The sequence below is a fragment of the Carassius carassius genome, chromosome 48 (assembly GCF_963082965.1).
Source record: "Carassius carassius chromosome 48, fCarCar2.1, whole genome shotgun sequence".
NCBI classification, from domain to species: Eukaryota; Metazoa; Chordata; class Actinopteri; order Cypriniformes; family Cyprinidae; genus Carassius; species Carassius carassius.
Genome location: NC_081802.1, coordinates 10687875 through 10703843, shown reverse-complemented (window position 1 = coordinate 10703843; position 15969 = coordinate 10687875). Strand labels below are relative to the sequence as shown.

The following is a 15969-nucleotide window of genomic DNA, read 5'->3' as shown; positions in this document are numbered from 1 at the left end:
GCCCTAATAAATGTGTGTATGTGTTATTTCTTATTAATGTAATATAATTTATATTTTAGGTAAGAAAATTGTCATGTAATTTTTTTTTTCATTTTATGAAATTTTGAATGTTAAAGCACAACTGTAATTGAAGGACAAAAGTCGCAGTTTTGTTCAAATTTACTGGAAAAATGATATATAAACGTGTGTGTGTATATATATATATAAATATATATATAAAACTATAATAACTAAAAGTATATTAAAACAAAAATTATAGGCTGAAATTTTTTTTGTCACAAGTGAAATTTCGGCAAAATGTTTCGAGCAAAACCCTCTACATTGTCAAATCCAAGTGACCATCTTGAACCAGTTGCGAAATCTGTTTGGGAAAATCTTTTCCCCCTCACGCAAAATTCCTACTCAAACAATGGTAAACATGAACGCACTTTAATGGTCAAAACCTTTGGAAACATCCATTCATGTATAAATGTTTTTGCTTTAAGGGAAGAGGGCATGGCAAACACCCACAGCATGGTATGAGAAGGGTTAACAGGAACTGAAATGTGTCTGTTTATGTGGTCGAGAGGGAGAGAGATAGCAGTAGCAAACAGCCAGGCCTATCAAAAGCCACAGGCTCCTTTAAACTCGATCTTCATTCTCCTCTCTGTTTCTCTCGTGCTTCCTCTCTTTCGCTCCCTGGTCGGGCAAGTGATTGACGGCCTGAGGGTTTTAATGGGCACTGGAGAGCGGGAGAGCCAAGGTCTGGGTTGTCATGGCAACAAGCCGATTGGGCCCTCTGCCGCTCTACCTGAGTGCAGTGGAGTCACGCTGCGTGCGTATGTGTGTGTGAGCTACCAGTGATGGGCCGCTGGTCATTCTTGCTAGTGATTTTCTTTTATTTCATCTCTGTTTTAATTAAATTATTCATCTGCACACCTTCTGTATTTTCCCTCGTTTATATGCTGTTGGAGTCATTGTGCTGGTTAAACCTACAACAGACACTGTGTAAACAAAATCTCACCGGCCCGATCTGTCACTCAGCCCGTTCCTCTCCTTAACCAAACACACTCACCAATCCCTCCACTGCATGCAAACACGGTGCCTGGCCAAACTCACCTGTTATCTGCCCAGTGCCAGCCTCCAGCCCTTTTTTCTTAACTCGTTAATAAGAACGTGCCTCCTTGTATATATAGATTATATGAAAATCTGTCTTGTGTGGCTTTATTCCATGGAACAGAAATGTAGAAATGCTCAATTGTTCATTGTGTTATTTGTCATATAGTGACAATCTATCAAACTTTAAAAATCATGATTTCAAGTGGCAAATTACAACAGTGCAGTACAGTTATAATAAACACAACTTTATTGTCTATTGGTGTGGATGCTTAAGTATGTTTTATAGTTATCCTTATATGTATAGTTCTTGGTCTGAATAGGCCTTTATTCTCTAAAAATGTTCTTTTTGAGATATTTGAAAGCCGTTAACGGAAGCCGTTAAAACCGAACCATTTCTTAGCTCTCATACTTGGGTTATGGTGGGATGAAGCCCGAAGCAATTTTAGTCTTTCTATTTACAAGTCGACTTGTCTATCCTGTTGGTGTGTGTGATCTTGAATTTGTGTGTTTGTTTGCATGTGGCTTTAGGGCTTGATTCGCTACTATATATGTGTGAGAGCTAAAGACAGAGATAATCATGTACCAACGTCTGTGGATGTTGGTGCATGGAACAGTGACCTTTGCCCTCTCAGGGTCAGCGAGGAGTGTCTGGTCTATTAGGGTCAGAGGCACTAAGGCGATTTACCCTCCTCCACCCAGATGAAAGTAAGGGATATGATTACAGGGTGGAGGAGGGGGCGCTGGATCGTGTGTAATCCCGGTCTACCCCTTTTTTCTGTAGTGTGGGGGGCCCAGGCTTCAGCCTAAAGAACTGCTCACATATGTGACGAGAGATTCTACTTTTATGTTGTTGTGTTATTGAATTGTTAGAAAAAGTGGATTTATTTAATGTATTCTATAATACATGCAAACTTTAAATGAATAGTTTGAATGCCTAAAAGGTGGAACTTGCTTTGGAATGTATTTTCTGACCAGGCTTTGCTTGCTTCTCTGTTTCAGAGTGCGGCAGCAGCTCCCAGTCCTGTGATGGGCAACATGCCGCCCAATGACGGCATGCCAGGTGGACCCATGCCTCCCGGTTTCTTTCAAGTAAGAGCTGCTCTCTCCTCCCCCATCCTCCCGTTCAACGTTTTTTCTGTCCCTGTCCCCACCCCTTCTTTCACTTACCCTCTTTAGTTCTACTAATCCCTGTCCAGATGTTTATTTCCCGCTATCTCTCCCTCACCGTATTTCCATTCATTTCTATTTTGCATGTCTAAATTAATAGTTCAGTACAGTAGCAACTCACACTGACACAAACAGAGAGTCATGGCCTCTGATCTGAGTGTAAATGTCTCGACAGTTTAATCCCTAAGGCCAAAATGGGTAAAAACATGCGTGCTTGGTTTTAGCTCTTTGGGAACACATATCTAACAACATAACATATCTTTGTATTGTAAATTCTGTGCTGGGATTTGGGGAAATGCTTAGGGGCATAGTTCCCAAAGTCAAGGCGCCTGTGGGAGTTCCTCTGCCATAGTGATCTTTATTGAGCTATTTATATTCAGACAAAGGTAGTCACCTTCCTAAATAACACACACTACCTTAGGAAGACAAATTATGTATCATAACCCTTTTGAGTCCAATTTATGTAGGCCCCTTAAAGGGTTAGTTCACCCAGATAGCAAAATTATGTAATTAATAACTTATTCTCATGTTGTTTCAAACCCGTAAGACCTCAGTTTATCTTTGGAACACAGTTTAAGATATTTTAGATTTAGTCCGAGAGCTCTCAGTCCCTCCATTGAAGCTGTGTGTACGGTATACTGTCCATTTCCAGAAAGGTAAGAAAAACATCATCAAAGTAGTCCATGTGACATCAGAGGGTCAGTTAGATTTTTTTGAAGCATTGAAAATACATTTTGGTCCAAAAATAGCAAAAACTACGACTTTATTCAGCATTGTCTTCTCTTCCGTGTCTGTTGTGTGAGAGAGTTCAAAACAAAGCAGTCTGGATATCCGGTTCGCCAACGAATCATTCAGTTCACCAAATCGAACTGAATCGTTTTAAATGGTTTGCATCTCTAATACGCATTAATCCACAAATGACCTAAGCTGTTAACTTTTTTAATATGGCTGACACTCCATCTGAGTTCAAACAAAGCAATATCCCGGAGTAATTCATGTACTCAAACAGTACACTGACTGAACTGCTGTGAAGAGAGAACTGAAGATGAACACCGAGCCGAGCAAGATAATGACTGGTTCACGAGTCAAGAACCGTTTCTGTCAAAAGCGTACGATTAGAGAACCGAGGAGCTGATGATACTGCGCATGTGTGATTTAGCATGACGCAGACTGACACACAGAGCGTCTGAACCAAACTGATTCTTTAGGTGATTGATTCTGAATTGATTCTGTGCTAGTGTTATGAGCCCGCGCGGGTAAACCGAAGGCTTGAATCAAGGGCAATCATCGCAAATGATGCCATTACGTCGAGCGCAAAAGAACCGGTGAAAAGTTTTCTTCAACCGGTTTATTGAATCGAACCGTCCGAAAGAACTACTGGTGATCCGAAAACCGACGCAAACGGTTCTTGACTCGTGAACGAGTCAGTCTTTTGTTCGTTATCTGGCTCGGCTCAGTGTTCATCTTCAGTTCTCTCTTCACAGCAGTTCAGTCAGTGTACTGTTTGAGTAAATGAATTACTCCGGGATATTGGTTTGTTTGAACTCAGAGGGAGTGTCAGCCATATTAAAAAAGTTAACAGCTTAAGTCATTTTTGGATTAATGCGTATTAGAGATGCGAACCGTTTAAAACGATTCAGTTCGATTTGGTGAACTGAATGATTCGTTCGCGAACTGGATATCCAGGCTGCTTTGTTTTGAAGTCTCTCACAACAGACACGGAAGAGAAGACAATGCTGAATAAAGTCGTAGTTTTTGCTATTTTTGGACCAAAATGTATTTTCGATGCTTCAAAAAATTCTAACCGACCCTCTGATGTCACATGGACTACTTTGATGATGTTTTTCTTACCTTTCTGGAAATGGACAGTATACCGTACACACAGCTTCAATGGAGGGACTGAGAGCTCTTGGACTAAATCTAAAATATCTTAAACTGTGTTCCAAAGATAAACGGAGGTCTTACGGATTTGGAACAACATGAGGGTAAGTTATTAAAGAGTAACTAAACCCTAAACCAACTTTTTTTAGTTAATGGTCTGTAAGAATGGGGCTTTATTAGTGCTTTTCATTGATTCGAGTAACTTTTTTGACATTTGAGTATAAAGTGTTTTAATTCTACAATATATGGTGTAAAAACGTGTGAGTGCTGCCATCGTCAGGTTGAACGGTGGCTACTGCAGTTGATTTTTCCTATTGGATGTTGCGGTGGCAAGTGATGTAAGCGGTGGCAGGTGACGTAAGCAGTTTCCAGCTCACCATGCCCCTTGGTACGAGCTACCACGCCCTTGGCAGTATAAAACCATCAAAATCACTGTAGTGAGTCAGGAGCTGGAATTGCGGGTATTGGTTACGACCAGGATAGACTAATATAGCATCTATTTAGCATAGCAATTATATAGTTATTTAGATCTTCAAGTTGCCGTAGATTTATCTGTATTTAGTACAGTGGTCAGGATGGTACGGAGGTGTGTTGCTGGTTGCTACAGCACTGCTGGACTGCATAGTTTACCAGCAGACTTTAAAATTAAGTGCCAGTGGTTGCATGCATTTGGCCTGGAAGACCGCAAGTTCCCGCCTAGAGCTCGAGTGTGCAAACTGCGTTTTACACGGGATTGCTTCTCCAACGCAATGAAGGTGGAAATGGGCTTCTCCACACAGCTCGCACTGAAAAGCGACGCGGTGTGGGAGTTAAGACCGCAGTTTGAGCCAGCGGCTCGAATTGATATGAACAGACACCTCGACACCCTCCACTTCAGGTAAAAGTGGGGGAGAAAAGTCCTCTACTTCAAATGATCTCTCTGTTGCAAAGCTACTTGCGTCACTACAGTCACTCTCCATTTTAGCGTCTCTGACAGCAGCTGTCAATCAATCCGTCACTGCAAGTCTCAGGATCACGCCGCACTCGCTCAGCCCCGCCCTAGGTTCGTCCTCTCTATCTCCGCTGTGATCTGCCCAATTTTCAGCATTTTTCAAATATTGTCAGTGGGTGGAGTCAGGCTCTGAGCAGGGGTTTAGTTACACTTTAATAACATAATTTTGCTATCTGGGTGAACTAACCCTTAAATTGAACTATTATATTAATAGTTAATTTCTGTTTTTTATTCAAGTCATACAAATTGCATCTCTATATTCTATATTTGCCTCTAACTTCAAAGGATTTAACATCTAGTGGAGTATAAGATATGTTTGCTCGATCATCAGGTGCAGTGGATAGCAGGGCAGATGGAGCGTCCCATGGAGTATATTCAAGTTTCGTTAGACAGATTTATTGTCGAACATCAGATGAAGCTTCCAGTAGAATAGATATAGAGGATCCAGTAGAGTCAATAAAAGATAAGATACGAGATAGAAGAGGCGGTGCAGTTATTTCAATATTTAGTAAAACATCAGATAGGTGTAGAGTAGGGCTGCACGATATTGGGGAAAAAATGACATTGCGATATTTTATTTTTCTGCGATATATATTGCGATATTTTTTCTTACAAACAAAAATGGGGTGAGCACACTTACATTCTCATTTTAAATGATTTAAACATCGACACCATCGCGTCAATTGATTAATATGCGGGAGGGAGAGAGAGCAAGACAGCGCTCCTGTTGTTTGAAGACGGCTCGCTCTCTCTCTGTCTCTCTCTCGCGCGCGCGCTCTCTCTCTCTCTGTCTCTCTCGCGCACGCTCTCTCTCTGTCTCTCTCTCGCGCGCGCGCGCTCTCTGTCTCTCTCGCGCGCGCGCTCTCTCTCCCTCTCTGTCTCTCTCGCGCGCGCGCTCTCTCTCCCTCTCTGTCTCTCTCGCGCGCGCGCTCTCTCTCCCTCTCTGTCTCTCTCGCGCGCGCGCTCTCTCTCCCTCTGTCTCTCTCGCGCGCTCTCTCTCTCTGTCTCTCTCGCGCGCTCTCTCTCTCTGTCTCTCTCGCGCACGCTCTCTCTCTGTCTCTCTTTCACTCTATGATGGTTAAGCTGTGCAATTAATCTGCGAATCACATTCGTCAAGGGCCGGGGAGCAGCTGGCCCGTACAGTTAATGAATAACAGATCAACTACGACAGCCTACATCACACATCCTGCGATGTGACTATCGTGGATTCGTACATCGCGATATCGATGCTTAAACGACACATCGTGCAGCCCTAGTGTAGAGTAGATAGGAGATCCCACATGGTGTATGTATACCATAAGATTCATTAGATAGAAAAACTGATACAGTGTATTTAAAATCTTGTCAAACATCAGGTAGATTAGATGGAACATCTAACACTGATAAAGAAGATAGAATATCAGAGCACCTTATAGAGCAGCAGATACTTTGACAGAGATGAATATCAATAGGTGAGATAGAGCAACCAAAAGGGTAGATAGAATGTCAGAAGATGAGGAAAGATAGAGCATCCCATAGAGTTTATATGTAACAAGATTAATTTGGTAGAAAATCTGATGGTATATGTAACATCTTGTTGAACATCAGACAGATTAGATGAAACATCTGATAAAGCACCTGACAGAGCAGCAAATAGAGGATCCAATGGAGTCAATTAGATAAGAAGATCCAATTCAACAAATTGAACATTAGATAGGTTAGAGCATCCGATAGAATGTCAGATAGGGCATCCTATAATCAATAACATCAGATAGAGTGGCATTGAGAAAACTGCTTTCAGAATGTTACAGATTGTCAGGTAGAATAGCTGATAGAGCATCCCATAAAGCAGCAGATGCTGAGATGAGCATCAGGTAGAGCGTCACATGGATTGTCATAAAGAACCCTGACATGGTCTTTGAGTTGAGGAGGAGAGTGTTAATGTTGTATGAGCTGTGTTCGGAGCAGGGAGCGATCTGACTGTTGCGTGTGTGACATTGCATTCTATAAATAGTATCTGTGTGCATAAGAGCGAGAGGGAAAGAGAGAGAGAACTAAGAAAGGGAGGAAGAGGGAGGACTTTGTGCTCCACTGCAGTAATTCCCTCTTGGTAGCAGCTCATGGCATGGCAGAAGAGAGGCATGGAGAGAGTGAAGACAGAAAATGAAAGAATGAAAGGAAGGAAGAGAGAGATGGCAATGTGGCAACAATTGCAAAAAGGCCCACGTGCGTTCCTTGTACACTCCCCGATTCCACACGACCAGTGGCTGTGGTCTGGTGACACCAATTATATCTTGGCATATATCCTAGTGGCCAGTATATCACTCTTTCACACCTCTCAAGAGCTAACTGCTGCTCCCTCCCACTTGCGTCAGCCACGACTGCTGTACACAGTTGTGCTAATAATTGGATCTGCTCTTTTTGTGGCCGTTTTTAATAGAATTGTGATTGGAACAGGTTGCTATCCATGCAGATTCTGATAGTTTCTGTTTCGAAAGGCGGACATTTGTTCTTTAGCGCCTCCTTTGCATGTCTTTTGGTCTGTTTTTCTTTTATTTCTCTAATTATTTCTTTGTTGGTCATGAATACATGTCTATCTCAGAATACTTTTTGTGCTTCAGTCAAAAAGTCAAACATTGAAGTTATCGGTTTGGAACGTTCTATTGAAGAACTCCCTAAATCTGAATAGCATTTATTCAATAAACACGACTAACTTGCCAAATTGCATGTTGTCCAGTCATGTCCAGCAAACAGATAGGGACAAAAACAATTCTGTTAGATATACTGGTACTCTAGTGAGCAGTACACTGTTGCAGTTAAGTTAAAAAAGCATTTTGGTAGTGCAGCTATGCAGCCATGTCTTCAGTGCAGCTCCAGTGACGATAATTAACACATGCGACCGCAGTAGCTGCTGTGTGATCTGTGCGGCTCTGCGAGATGGGGACGAAGGTGAAGAGGGCTAAACCCTCATGTACACCCTCTCTCTAGACTCAAAATCTGTACCTTGCAGGCACACACTTCCGGCAACCTCCTGCAGAGACGGAGAGTGAAAGAGGAGAGTTTAGGGAGAGAAACACTAAGCTTGCTTGCTGGCGTCTAGCCCAGATCTTGGACATTTTTTAAGATTTCTTGCTTTTTTTTTTTTTTTTTTTTCTTTTTTTTCCTCATTGCATGGGTTGGCCTCTTCAATAATCTTCACGTCAAAACTACTGCGCCAGCTACTCTTGGGAGGACAGACTAGCAAGGGGGAGGCAGGGAGGGAGCATAGTCAAGGAGAAAAAAAAATAAAAAATATAGAAATAGTTTCAAGTTTAGCTGGAAACATCTGAAATGGATGGGTTTGTTTTGAGGGAAGAAGGTGGGAGAATTTCATCAGCCCTTCTCCAACAAAAACCTCTTGAAAACCAAACAGAACACTGAGAAAAGTGAAAGACTGATAGACTCTAGAGAGGGAGAGTTCTGTCAAGGTTAAAAGGACTGGAGGATCGTGTTCATACTTCTGCGAGGTGTAGGAGTCCTGGGACATTGAAATAGGTCCCAACACCTTACAACGTTGTAGTCATGTTGACATGGGAATGTCCCTATACTCAAACAAATCTCAATATACTTTCTATTTTGGTTCATGTTTTCTTGCATTCCAAGTTGTAGCCTTACGGATGGTTTTGATTGAGTTTGCATCATTTTCAGTTACTTCTGAGGTCAAAGTACATTTATATTGGCATTTTCGTCAGCTAGATGTGTCTTTGTCAACATCTAGATCCCGTCTGGCATGTCATTGTCACAGTTTGCGACAGATTTCCTGACAGTTGTACTTTTTGCACAGTAATCTAAATAATTAATTAGTTGCATCAATTAGTGTGACTTTAATGTCAAAGTACCTCTCTGCTACGCATATGCTTGCAAGATTTCTCGACATTTTTGACAACTAGAGCTTTTTGATGATGTTTAGATCCTGTATGGTACGAGACATTTATCGTCTCAGTTTGTGACAGATTCTGTGGCAGCTGGACTTATCAGAATAATTACTTCCAAGACTAGTGTAAACCATCCTTCTGAAGCAGCACACCCTCAGAAATGTGAATTGCACAATCCCGTGGCTTTTGCCAAAGAAGTGGTCGTAATTCTTTTCGTAATGTACACAAAGACAACAATGAAATATGCCTTGTGTTGCTGTTCCATGCTTTGTTTTGCTTGGTACTTTGTGTCCCGGCAGTCACACGGCAAGTAGCTACACACTGCCCCCTTTCGGTCAGGAAGCAGCATTGCTTCCCTGAAACAATTGGACTGCTGTCCTCTATGCCACTGTCCCACTAGGAATACTATGTGCTGTTCCCTTTCTCGGCGGGAGGGGCTGCTCTTGATGGGCTTGTAGTTCGGTGCCAAGCCGTTATCTCCTTAGCTGGGTAGAAAATGATTTTATTAATTGCTTCATTTAACAAACACCCCCCTCCTCAACCAAGACACACACATGAATACAATCAAGCCCAAGTTGTTCCTCAGTCACTCTGTAGGGATGTGGTGCAGGAACGGGCATCTCGGTATAGGCCATATGCCTTTCCCACTTACCCATAATGGACTCCATTGAGAGACAAGGAGGAGGCCTTGTGGTGGAGCTCTGTTATGGGGTTCAGCAGCTGCTCAGCCCTGTAGGAGATGTCCTTTGCTGGGGAATAAAGGGTAGATTTATTACCAACCTAGGCTGGATTGTTACAAGAGATCATTGGAATTATCAGTTTTTCTTAAACTACCTTAAACAGTGAGACTTTGTTGGTCAACCAGCTTCAGCAAAGACCAATTTAATGGCATGTCTGTAGGTTTTTAAGTGTTATATCTTTAAATTTTTCTCTTTTTCTTCCTTTTCTCAGGGCCCACCCGGGTCACAACCATCACCACACTCACAGCCCCCTCCACACAACCCCAACAACCCCATGATGGGGCCACACGGCCAGGTAAGACCCTCGTCCCCCCTGTTTTCTTTTACTTCCTCACACATAACCTGTGAAATAGACACAAGTGTAATATAAGGAGCAACTGTGGTGCAGCTTTCATTTCACCCTTTCCGTCTTCACACCTTAATTTTTTATTTTATTTCATTCATTCCCAAAATTGACCGCCTTTATTCCTGGAAAAAGTATGCTTTGACCCTTTATTTACATTTTACACATTTGGGAGAAGCTTTTATCCAATGCAACCTATTTTGCATTCAAGGTATACAGTGTATTAGTTATTGGGAATCGAACCTATGACCTTAGAGTTGGTACCATAATTTTAATAATTAAATAATTATTATTGATATAATTATGATTTAAATTAAATTAGACTATTTTAATACAATGGTGCATTATTCTTAGTGACTTGCATTGCATTAAAGGAATACAATTTATCAGTTCATAAATTCCCTTGAAATCAAACCCATGATCTTGGTGTTTCTTGACTGTACTATTTGAGATACAGGAATGATTAAATTATTAAATCTTAGTAAGTCAAATATGTATGTTATATTATGTATAAATAATACTTATTTGAAGATTAAAATATAAGAAAAATCTAATCTAGTCAGTAAAATTTTTGGACAGCTGGTTGACTATCGTGACCCTTCCCTAGATAGAGCACAAAGCAGTACATTACTTCATTTTCTGTTATCTCTGAAAACACACAAATGCACACACACATTCCTCGCTGACTGTGACGATGTTGCCGAATAAATATTGCAGGCTGCGGCCCGGCCCGTGAGGAGTGGAAGTTCATCTAGCCCGGGACTCTTCAGACCTGGTCCCTCCCTACACCCTGCACTCAGTCCTTCATAGTCCATCAATATTCTATTAATAATGCAACACGCACAGACACACAAACATGCTCCTGTGTTTACACATACAAGCATAAACACAGGCAGTCTAACGCAAATTTTACATACACCAACCCTTCCGAATACACAAACTTGCCAAAACAATGAAGTTTAAACAAGTATTTCAATCCTAAAGGTTGTAGGATCAAACCCCTAAGAAAGTGACTTATTACTCTGTGATGTAATAAAGCTTTGAGCGATAGATCTTTTAATCGTTTTTTACCTCAACCACAGTGAACTCTCTGGTTAAAAATCCAGTGCCTCGTAACCTGAACTAGATTCTTATTTTACTGTGATCATGTGGCGTCTGGCAGTGTTTGTGCTTTCAGTGTGGATAGACAAATTACTTGTTGCTGTAACTTGTCGCTTCCTGCCTGGTTAGGATGATGTCCAGTCTCTTTTAATTTTTTTGTGCATCTCTTACTACTCTCATGTCCATCCTCTTTCTGTCTTGGTTCTCGCTATAAAGTCTTGTTTAAAATACCATATATCTGATAGCAGAAGTCTCACCATGTCAGCGTGGAGAGAGAACTGATGTTTGAGTTTTTCACTTTAGGCTCAAACAGATGTCTTTCATACAGTTATTGTGCCCTCTGCTGGTTACTATTGCACTGCGCATCTCAAACACAACTGTAACATTTCTTTTAGTTTGTTATAAATCCTTACAATTTTTTTTTTCTTCTGTTGCTGTTTATACTATAAATCACTTTTGGAAAATTAATATATAATCATCAGAGGTCTAGAGTATGATTTCTATCAAGTGAAGCAAGAGTTAATTTTCTGAAGAATTAACAGCAACATACAGTGTTAAAATACTACTGTTATGCTAATGAGAGGTTAGCAGTGGCGTCTTTTGATTGACAGCCCCTATGTTCTCTCCCCATAGCCTTTCATGTCTCCACGGTACCCAGGTGGACCCCGCCCATCACTCCGCATGCCAAATCAGGTACTGACCCACCCACAACCTTTCATTTCTGAAGTTTGCTATTGTGGTTTTCTCTGCTTGGCACTTATTTCATGCTCTCTCTCTTGGTTTCAGCCTCCTGTTGGAGTCCCAGGGTCACAGCCGCTCCTGCCAAACAATTTGGACCCCACCAGACCGCAAGGTACCGCACTGCACCATACACTTTTACAACCAGCTGTGATTGAGGAAATTTGCTATGGAAGAGCTCCAATCACTCAGGAATTTGTAAAATGATTGTGCTTCCTCTACCCCATCAGGACATCCAAACATGGGCGGCCCGATGAGGATGAACCCACCCAGAGGAATGGGAGGCATGGGCCCACAGGTTGGCTGACAGTCAATCTGTCAATCAAACAGTAGTGCTTAGATTGGGAACCCTGTACAGGATATAATCATAGAAACCCTGGAAATATCAGAGAAATGTAAACATGCATAAATAAAATGAGTTTAAATGAATTAATAAATTAATACATGTAATCCATATATATATTAATAAATATTAATAAAAAATATTTATAGAGTATTTATAAGTATAGTTAAATTATTAATATTATTATTATTACTATTAATATCATGTTGTCTTATTAATAAATCTAATAACAGTGAAAAGTTGAATAGAAAATATTTATTTAGTTTATTATTTATTGTGTATTGATATACAATATGTATCTGGATATTAGATATTATATTTTAATATCGATTTAAATATATATAAAAACATTAAAATAAGCCATGATGAATTTAATGTATTATTACTTATTATTTAATTCCCCATATATTACGTATTATGTTACTAATTACAACAGCATTAAAATTCTACAAAGTAGTAAAGGCTTATTAAAAGCCATGTTATGATCTTCATTTATTGTAAACAAATAAATAAATAAGCAGGGAAAGTAGATTTAATAAATAAATAGATTTTGCCTCATTTTTTGATCAGTGAAATTACAAAATACTAATATTTTATTTATTTATTTCATTAATCAAAAAATGTGGCAACCCTGCCTATAGTTATTATACTAGTATTATTAAAAATAATTGTAGATGAGGTGTTGAATTAACTTTTACCACAGTAAATTAAAGCAAGTCACCAGTATCTTCTTGTTGCAGTGCCATAACATATTTCATATGTAGGTTAACTTTTGCCATCTCTGCTTTTGCAGAACTACGGCGGTGGAATGAGGCCTCCTCCAAACTCTCTCGGGGGTCCTGGAATGCCTGGCATGAACATGTGAGTCTCCACCATGGTATAACACACTCACACTGTCTATGCCATGTTTCCATACACACACTAACGTTGAATCTTGTGTTTTCAAGGGTTCCGGGAGGTCGGGGGCCTTGGCCTAACCCTAACGCAAACTCGGTGAGCTCCACTTCCAGTCATTTTAATATTGCAATTAATCTTCTTAAGAAACAGCTTCTTAATATCTCTTCTTCCCACAGATAGCATACTCGTCTTCATCACCAGGAAACTATGTGGTGAGTTCCACGCATAAAATTTTGTCTCAACGTCTCTCTCTGTTTATCCGAAATGTTCTTTGTGAGTAATCATTTTCCGTGCTCATCTTGCAGGGGCCTCCAGGAGGTGGCGGACCTCCAGGAACTCCCATCATGCCAAGCCCAGGAGGTCAGTTTTGCTTGAATTTTATCTGAATTTCATATCAACCTTCTTTTATTGAAAGTTCATCAAAACAGTTGAGAAATGACCTCAGTGACAAAAAAGCTCTTGTTTTGGGAAATGTTATTTGGATACATCGGATTGCGGAGAATTTTCCTGTGCAGTGTTATCTGTTTCCATGTAGACTCGACGAATTCCAGTGAAAACATTTACACGATGATGAATCCAATCGGCCCTGGTGGCAACAGACCGAATGTAAGTTGACGGTTCTCATGCAGTATGGAACATGGTTTAGTCCTTTGTTAACAGAATGTGTGTTTCAGCAGTTCCCAATGGGGCCGGGGCCTGACGGTTCGATGGGTGGAATGGGATCGATGGAGCCGCACCATATGAACGGTTCTTTAGGTTAGACTACATCATACAAATAGCTAAAACATACAAAATAAGAAATGTTTTGACATTTTAAATGGTTCTCATAATTGCTTTTGATTACAGGCTCGGGTGATATGGATGGGTTGACAAAGGTGAGAACTGCCTGGGCATATATGTATAAGTGTTATTTATATTTTGTTGTATTATTTTGAATTTACTTTTATTTGTATACATCTATTTTTTAGTTTTAGCAGTTTTATGTTCTTGAGACATATATATATATATATATATATATATATATATATATATATATATATATATATATATATATCAGGGGTGTTTCTTCTGTGTAGGCAAGGAAGGCAGTTTCTCCTCAAAATATTGGATGAGGGAAAAACATAGTTGTGAAAAAATAAAACGCCAATATTACAAAATATAACATTAAAAAGTGTATAAATCACTGTTTTTTTCTAAAGATACATTGTCCAACAGTGACACCTGCAGGTAGAGTAACACGTCTCTCGCGCCTCCCCTGAACCCATTGAGTTTTAACAATTTGAGCTTTAGGGGCGTTTGGTGAGTTTAGTGGAGGGTAATTGAGAATGAATGAGGGAAAATCACGTGAGAGAAGGCAATGCCTCCATTGCGATGGCGATTGATTATGTTCGGCTGTGATTGGTTGATGCGATAAACCCCGCCTCTCGTGTTCATGCACATTTCACATTCGTGAATCAGTCTGAATGAACAATATAATGGCATTAATGTGAAGAATCATTTAAAAAAAAAGTAAGTAAACAACTCACACACTTAGATATAATCACGTTGTTATGCAAAATAAGATTAAAATGGCCTGAAAACATGATCTGTGGAAGTTTTTAGTGAGTGATCAGCTTGGTCAAATTTAAAATAAACCTCTATGTCTGTGACCAATATTTATTGAGCTTTGATGACTGATAAACTGAATAATAATAAAAAAAGTTAAAGGTAAACTATAAAAAAATACCTTTAGAATAAGTTCACAAATAAAATATAATGTTTAAATTGTTACTTCCTTGAGTTATTATTTTGGAATAAATGTAAAATACTTAGAAACACCAACTTGATGAGATTCATACTTAGCTTTAATAAAGTAATGTTTTTTTAACCAAATGTGACTGGGACAGGAATTTACATTTTGATAAAAAAAAAAAAATGTAAATGGGTATATGTGTATATGTATGTATGTATCTCTCTATATCTCTTTTGAGCACAAATTAAAAACAAGTTATTTTTTTATGAAATCCGAGAGCTTTTTTGACCCTCCATAGTCAGCAATGCAACTGACACATTTAAGGCCCAGAAAGGTACAGTAGTAAGGACATTTTATTTTTCAGTTTTAGCAATTAAGTTTGAAGCATATTTAAATTTTAGTAATTTTGTTCTTTTGTCAATTTTTATTTGTTTTATTTTTGTATATTTCTATTTAGCTTTATTTTTCAGTTTTAGTCATTTTTGTGATTGCGTTGTATTCACAATATATTTTTCAGCTAGTTGCTGAGGCAACATTTCTAATTTTCTAGTTTTCTAAGTTTTTAATTTAATAATAATGTCAGTAGTTTCAATTAACCATAACAACACTGATATGCATTTCCCTTATTCTTTTTAATCTCTTTAGAGATGCACAAAATATCGGTTTAGTATCGGTTATTGGCTGATATGAGCATTTTTTAAATACATCAGTATTAACTGAGATTAAATATTTAACTGTTCATTCTGATTTTGCCATTTTACTTTTAGATTACCTTTACCATCCTCTAACACTCACTTAAAGTGAATCTTTTAAACGTTAATAGAACTGTCCATTTAACAGATCTCAATACGAATATCCAGATCTCTTACTGTACATCTTAATGTTGTGAAGCCTCATTCACTTATTTGAATGATTATTTTAGTTTTTTTTATTTAGTGTTGAGCATCCCTGACTTTCTTGTTAGATGCCCTTTACTCAATTTTGTGAGTTTCTGTACAAAATATTTTAAAAAAATTACAAATGCTATGAAAATACAGGTGTCCAT

At 39.3% G+C, this 15969-nt stretch overlaps 1 protein-coding gene across 3 annotated transcripts in view; it reads left to right on the top strand.

The window, feature by feature from the left end:
* Positions 1-15969, top strand: part of LOC132131994 (single-stranded DNA-binding protein 3-like) — a 63643-nt gene that overhangs the window by 45943 nt on the left and 1731 nt on the right. For 2 of the 3 annotated variants that reach the window (XM_059544201.1, XM_059544203.1), the window contains exons 5-16: positions 2098-2187; positions 9982-10065; positions 11848-11907; positions 12001-12067; positions 12183-12250; positions 13089-13156; positions 13243-13288; positions 13369-13404; positions 13498-13552; positions 13728-13798; positions 13867-13948; positions 14039-14067. In XM_059544201.1, coding sequence (XP_059400184.1) covers positions 2098-2187; positions 9982-10065; positions 11848-11907; positions 12001-12067; positions 12183-12250; positions 13089-13156; positions 13243-13288; positions 13369-13404; positions 13498-13552; positions 13728-13798; positions 13867-13948; positions 14039-14067 — 756 coding nt within the window. The remainder of the gene's footprint in view (positions 1-2097; positions 2188-9981; positions 10066-11847; positions 11908-12000; positions 12068-12182; positions 12251-13088; positions 13157-13242; positions 13289-13368; positions 13405-13497; positions 13553-13727; positions 13799-13866; positions 13949-14038; positions 14068-15969) is intronic. The other variant, XM_059544202.1, reaches the window with a different exon arrangement.